Consider the following 6994-nt stretch of genomic DNA (forward strand, 5'->3'; position numbering starts at 1 on the left):
TTTCCTGGGAGATTTTGGGGACAGGAGCCTCTGAGGACCGAAGTGTCTCCCCCAAACTGTGGGCAGACCCCCTCCCCACCCCAAGATGGAGGGGCCGGTGCGGAGGAGCAGCCGTCACGTTACAAGTGTACAGCCTGTTTATAACGGGGGGGGGGCACAAGTAACAACAGTATTTATAAATAAAGGCAGGCCGGGGGGGTCTGCAGGCCCCCCGGCTCCTCTCGGGCCCCCCCTCCAGCCCCATGTCCATGAACAGAGGGAGCCGGGGCTGTGGCTGGAGGCCAAGTCCTGTCCCACCGGGACGGCAGCACCGGGACGCGGTGCCGGCGCCGTCTCACTTCGCACCGTGACGGGGCCGGCGATCCCCACAGCCCTGCAGACCACGGTCGCCGCCTTCCTCCTCCTCTTCTTCCTCCTTTCTCCATTCTCGGGGGTCCCCCAGTGCTTCGCTGGGCTCCCCAGACCCTTGGGGTGCAGTGGCAGAGCATCCCCCCCTCCCCTTCTCTGCGCCGACCCTCCCGGAGCCAACGGGTGCTGGAGCCGCCGCAGCATCACATCATGGGGGCCCTGGGGATGGTGTCCTGGGGGTGCGGCTGGTACCAGGCTCCGAAGCTGTTGATGTAGCTGCTGGGGGGCAGGGGGGCCCCTTTGCCCGGCATGGGGATGTCCCAAAGTGGGGGGATGTTGGGGGAGCAGGGGGAGAGGGAGGTGGCGGGGTGGAGGTGCTCCCCGTCGGGCGCGCTCGAGCCCTGCTTCATGATCTTCTTGTACTTGGAGCGCTTGTTCTGGAACCAGATCTTCACCTGGGGGAGAGACAGGGCTGGGTGAGCGGGAGGGTGGGCTCTGTGGCTGAACCCCTCCCCCAGAACCACAGCATCAGTAATTACAGACCCCTCTGGGGTCCCCATCTCCCCCACCTACACCCGCCTTTTCCTGGGGGCGCAGACAATTTGGGTGGGGGGGGTGGGGGGGTCTGTGAGGCAGGCTGGGCTTTGAGCCCAACCCTTGTCAAGCCACCCGAGACTCCACCAAGGGCAGCTGGAGGAGGCTGTGGGCAGAGGCAGCCAACACGCCACTGATGCAGACCAACCCGGGGGTCCCCATCCCCCCCCCCGTGCACATCCCCATTGCCCCCCACGCCGGCACAGGCTGTGCCCCCCCCCACCCCTCAGCCCAACCGGGGGCCGGGGCTGGGCCGGGCGCGGCGCGGTGGGGCTCACAGCGTTGGGGTGGTGGCCCCGCTCATTCCTCCCCGCGGTCCCCCCCGCGCTGCCGGCAGGTTCCCACTTGCCTCCTCCTTCCCCGGCTTTATGAGCTCGCTTCGCCCCTGGCTCCGGGCTGCACCGCTGCCGCCTGCCTGTCTCTCCCCATCACCTTCAAAAACCCACTCGCCCCGTCCCGGGCACGGCTGGGCCGGCAGCCAGGCTCCGGGGCTGGGAAAGTCCCGGTGCCATTGGGAGGTGCGAGTAGGGGTGCCCCAAACCTGAGCCCTGGGGGCCCACCGGCGCCAGCTCCCCCGCCGCGGCACGGCACGGCTCGGCGCGCTTCCAGCTGCACCCCGGCATCGTGACGCAGCCTTAATCCAGAGTCACCCCCCTAGAGCAGCGATGGGTAGGACCACCCCCCACCCACCCAAAACCCTGACCCCGCCTCAGATAGGCACGTCCTTGGGGTGCTGACCACCCCACGGCGGGGGCTCACCTGGGTTTGGGTGAGCCCCAGCTGGGCCGCCAGCTCGGCGCGCTCGGGCAGCGCCAGGTACTGGGTCTGCTGGAAGCGCTGGTTCAGGGCTTGCAGCTGCAGGCTGGAGTAGATGGTGCGGGGCTTGCGCAGCTTCTTCCCCTTGCCGTTGATGCGCAGCTCCCCGTTGGCCATGGCGGGGGGCTTCTCGTGCTCTTGGGGTGGTGGGAGAGGAGCAGAGAGTTAAAACAACACTCAGGGGGGGTTAAACCTACCCCCTATTCCCCAAACCTCAACCCATCCCAACCCCAACCCATCCCACCCTGGGGGCTGCAGTGGAGGTTGGTTTTGGAGGGGGAATAAGGAGTGGGGGGCACCTGGTTTTGCTGTGCTGGTTTGTTTTAGCCCCGGGAAAAGTGAATGGGAACTGGGAGGGGGGAGGGAAGGGGGAAGGATGGGGTCGCTCATTTGGTATCACTGTGCAAGCCCCAAAACGGGCAGGCCACAGGCCTCTGCTGTGCACTCCATGAGGGGGGCTGGGCAGGACCCCACGGCGCAATTGAGGGGGCGGCAGGACAGACTGCCCAGCCCTGGGTGGGGGGGTACTGTGGGCATACTGGTCCCAGGGGCTGCAGGGAGCCCCCAGGCCTTGCTGGGAGATCTGTGCCCCCACCCTGGACTTCTCCCCACTCCGTGGCTTTGAGCATCCCTGGGTCCTTCTCGGGCCACGTGGGAGACCCACAGGGGCTCAGAGACACCGTGGGGAGAAGGTGGTCCCGGGCTGAGCAGCACAGGACACGTGGGGAGCGTGTCTGCACCCCCACATACACCTCGCACACAGTCTGGCCACAGCCACGGCTCTCCAGAGCTGACGAGGGGCCAACAGGTCCCGGGGGGCTCAGCCAGGCTTGGGACCCCTCCGTGGGGCAGTCTGGAGGTCACTTGTCTCTGGGGCTGCTCAGGCTGCATCAGCTTTGGGGGAAACAGGGTGGAACAAGGATGAGATGGGGAGGGGGCTGAGATGGAGTGTGCTGGTGGTGGGGCTGTGGGGAGCATCTGCCCGGCCTGGGTGAGCAGTGGGCAGGATGCAGGCAGCCGGGGGTGTCAGGGGGCTGTGGGCAGCCAGGGGTCTCATGGGGATGTGGGCAGCCAGGGGTCTCAGGGGGATGTGGGCAGCCGGGGGTCTCAGGGGGACACAGGCAGCCGGGGGTCTCAGGGGGCTGTGGGCAGCCAGGGGTCTCAGGGGGATGTGGGCAGCCGGGGGTGTCAGGGGGCTGTGGGCAGCCGGGGGTCTCAGGGGGCTGTGGGCAGCCAGGGGTCTCAGGGGCACACGGGCAGCCGGGGCTCTGACGCTCCCCATCGCCGCGGTTTTTGCGCATCCTCACGGGCTCCGGCAGGTCCGGGGGTGCTTTGGGAGCGGGGTCACATCGCCCCCGAGCCCAGCGTGTCCGCGCCGCGCCGGGCCCCGCACCGCCGCTGCCCCGACGTGCGGGCGCAGCCCCCGACGCGCTTCCGACGGCTCCGACCCGGCGCCTCCCCGTGAATCCCCGTCGCTCCCCGCCGGGTGATGGAGGGGGGGGTCCGGGGGGACGGGTGCACCCCGCGCCCACCTTACCTGCGTCCTGCAGCCTGGCGCCGTGGGCCAGCCCGGCCGGGGGGTGCTGGGTGCCGGGGGGGGGGTAGGGCAGGTAGGGCCCGCCGTGGGGCGGCGGGGGGGCACCGCCGCTGTAGGGGTACCCCCCGGGCCGGCCGTAGGAGGCGAAGGGCGGCGGGTCGTGGGGGGGGTGTCCGGGGGGGTGGATGCCGTGCAGCGGGTAGTGCGGCGGCGAGGGGTGGCCGAGCTCCAGGAAAGCGGCTTTCGAGGGGTCGGGCCCCAGCAGACTCTCGGCCACCGAGCTCATGGTCATGGTGGGCCGGGCCGGGCCGGGCCGGGGCGGGCAGCCCCCGGAGCCCGCAGTACCGCGCCGAGCCCCGCCGCCCCCCCCGACGGGCTCTTCGCTGCCGCACGGCGGCCCCGAGCCCCGGGGATCCCCTGCCCGCCCCGCCCCCGCCGCCGAGCCCCGCCCACTGTGACGTCATGCCACGGGGCACCCCCCCCCACCACACCCCCGGTGACCCCCCCCACCTTCCCCTAGGGCAGCCCCCTCTGCGTGTCCCCCCACAGCACCGGGGTTGCCCCCTCCCACCCGCCCTGTCTGTGCCCCCGCAGAGGAGACCGGGGGCAGGGGGAGGCTCCCCGACCCCCACAAGTCCTGGGGCAGTTCCCCCGGGGGGGGTGACCCACGTGCGGGTGATCTGTGCTGGGGCCCCTTCTCAAGGACCCCCCCCCTCCATTGGGGTCTGGGGGGCGCACGGGGACTCCCCGCGCACGTGGCTTGGGGAGGGGGGCGTCGCGTCACCTTGAGGGGGGCCCGGGGCTGCCCTGGGCACCCAGTGGACACAGCCCGGGGCGAGGAGGAGCTGAGGCCTCTCGCACTCAGCTCACGGATGGGAGAAGGACGGACGCGAGTGGGATGGACGGACTCCGGACGGAGGGACGGACACACAGGGGCCTCCTGCATCCTCAGTCCCTGTGTGCACGGGTGCCGGGGGGACGACACCCAGGGTGCCGTGGGGGGGGGTGGGAGCCCCAGAGCCGCCCCATCGGCGCCCGCCCGGGCAGACAGCGACACCCCATCCCCATCCCCATCCCCATCCCCGCGGGGCCCCGCTGCCGGCGGCAGGCGCCGACCTGCCCGGCTGCTCCCTCCCAGTGCCCCGGGGAGCCCTGACCCCGGCGGGGTGCGTGGGGCCTGGGGGAGCCCCGCTGCCTCCACCCCAGCTGCCGGCCAGGGCAGAACCAGGGGCGACCCCCGCCCCACGGTGCTGGGGACACCCCCTTCCCCTCCTCCCCACCTTTGGGACCAGCCGGGGCAGCGCTGGTGGGAGGATCGACACCTCCAGTGGCACCGGGTCACACGCCAAGCCCTGGGTGGGGGTCTGTGAGCCCTGGCTGCACAGGGGGGGTGGGATTTGGGATGCTGGGGTGATGCAGGGGGAAGGAAGGTGGGTGGCCCCAGCCAAACTGAACAAGGGGTGCGGGGTCTCAGCTGCCACCCCGTGCGGGGTTTGCCCGGGAGGAGCATCCCCGAGGGAGCGAGGGGGTGACAGGCAGCCCGGGATGCTGGCAGGGAGGGTCCCCCATCCCCACCCTCCCATTAGACCATCTTCAAAACATGTTTCCATCTCGCCATGGTGCCGGGTCTGAGTCACCCCGAGCAGGGGCCAGGAGCTCTGGTATAAATAGCTGAGCTCCTGGCTAACCCCGGGACACACTTGGGACCGAGTCCTGCCCCAGGCTCCCAAAACACCCACCCTTCCTCTGACCCATCTCCAGCCCTCCACAGCTGATGGCTTCAGCCCTCTCTCCCCACCCCAGCCCCCAAAACCTTCTCTCCCCACACCATAAGGACCATTTCCCGGGGTGCAGGGTCACAGCTCCATGTCACCAGTGATGCCAAGGAGGGGGTCCCACCCCAAGATGCCTGGGGGGTCTCCCAAGGGGGTCCCACGGTGTGGGGCAGCACAGGAGGTGACACGGAATGAGCAGCAGCCCATCACCTCCTCCTCCTGCCCCAGGACATCCCACCCTTGCACAGGAGGAGTTTGGGTTGGGGGGCTCAATCTCAGCATCCCCATGCCAAGGGGATGCCCCATCCCCAAACCCACCTGGGGGGGTGGGGGTGCAGGGATGGCACCACCTGTTCCCCATTCCCTTGGGAGACGGGGCAGGAAACCGGCACCAAACCTGGAGGCTGTGAAAAACCTCCCAGCTCCCAGGCACGGCTCACCCGGGGGTGTGGGGGGGGGGGCGTGGAGGGGGGGGCGGGCTGGTTCCCAGCAGCTTCAGCAGCTGGAGGGCAAGGAGCTGTTGCCACTCAGGCTGCCTTCCCCGGGGTGAGGACGGGGGGAGTCAGGTCGGCCTGGGGCTGGCAGGGCTGGGACAGGAGATGCTGTTTTAGCAGCGTTTGGGGTTTGAGGGGGAACCCGCTGCCAAAAATAACACACCCAGCAGAGGCCTGTGAAATTAATTAAATAAATAAATCAGGGCCACGCTCGGAGCCAATTCCAAGTCTTGGGATCAGGGTTGGAAGATGCTGACAGGTCCCCAGACCCCCGGTGCTGGTGGAGAGCACACGGGGTGATGCTGACAGACCCCCAGACCCCTGGTGCAGGCAGGGAGCACACAGGATGATGCTGACAGACCCCCAGACCCCCGGTGCTGGCAGGGAGCACACAGGGTGATGCTGACAGATCCCCAGACCCCTGGTGCAGGCAGGGAGCACACAGGATGATGCTGACAGACCCCCAGACCCCTGGTGCTGGCAGGGAGCACACGGGGTGATGCAGAAGCTGCCGCTGCTGTTCACCTTGCCCAGGGATGCTCTTGCTCCGGCGCTGGGGATGCAGCATCGCCCGGTGCAGAGCCGAGGGGACAGATGCTCCCCCAGCACCGGGTGCCGAGCCTGATGGCAGCTGATGGAGGATTAAAGGGGTGCAGGGAAGGGTGTGTGTGTGTGGGGAAGGGGGGGGGGTGGCCAGGAAAGCATGTGCCAGGTAACAAACCTACAAGATCCTGGGAGATAAAGGGAGATCCCAACAGCTGTAATTACGCTGCTGCTTGGAGATAGAGCGGCGGGAGCGCGGGGAAAGCCTGGAGCCAGGAGCAGGAATTCTGGGTTAATGGCAGCCCAAGGAGAAGTTAATAACAAGCCCAACGAAGTGGGAGCAGACAGCCTGGCGTCTGCCCTCCCACACGCCACCGCCGCCGCTCCAAGGAGCAACCGCGCTATCGCCAGCGCGCCGGAGAGCCCGGGCAGCCGGGCAGCCGGCACCGGCACCGGCACCGGCACCGGCGGGCGGTCACCTGCCCCTGCCCCGGGGGCTCCCCTGGGGGTTATTTGGGGGGGGGGCACTGGTTGGCAAAATAAAACTGAGGAGGGTGTGGTGAGAGGCATCCTGGGGTTGGGGGAGTGAGGAGCATCCTTTGGGGGGGGCTGCGCAGCTCCCAGCCTTCCCGTCCTTTCCCATGGCCTCATCCTGCCCGGCAATGTGCTTCGGAGCAGGGTCTGTCCCCTGCGTGGTGACAGATGCCCCCGAAGCACCCAGGACGCTCTCGTTCTCCACCCCCCCCCAGCCAGGAGCTGCCGATGAGGAGGTGACCTGGAGGCACAGAGGTGGCCCAGGGGACACAGGAGCACGGGGAGGGGGTGACAGCCACGTGGCTGTCACAGGAGGGGCTGGGACCCGGCTGCAACAGGGACGTTTCTGAGGG

At 68.9% G+C, this 6994-nt stretch overlaps 1 protein-coding gene across 1 annotated transcript; it reads right to left on the bottom strand.

Moving 5' to 3' along the window:
* Positions 1-551: 551 nt before the first annotated feature.
* Positions 552-3587, bottom strand: DLX4 (distal-less homeobox 4; the record flags this gene model as incomplete). Its single annotated transcript, XM_084275739.1, has 3 exons — positions 552-803; positions 1702-1895; positions 3296-3587. The coding sequence occupies 3 exons, from the start codon at positions 3585-3587 to the stop codon at positions 552-554; spliced, it is 738 nt and encodes a 245-aa protein (XP_084131865.1).
* Between the last annotated feature and the right edge of the window lie 3407 nt (positions 3588-6994).

This window comes from Gallinula chloropus (assembly GCF_964237585.1).
Source record: "Gallinula chloropus genome assembly, chromosome: 26".
NCBI lineage: Eukaryota > Metazoa > Chordata > Aves > Gruiformes > Rallidae > Gallinula > Gallinula chloropus.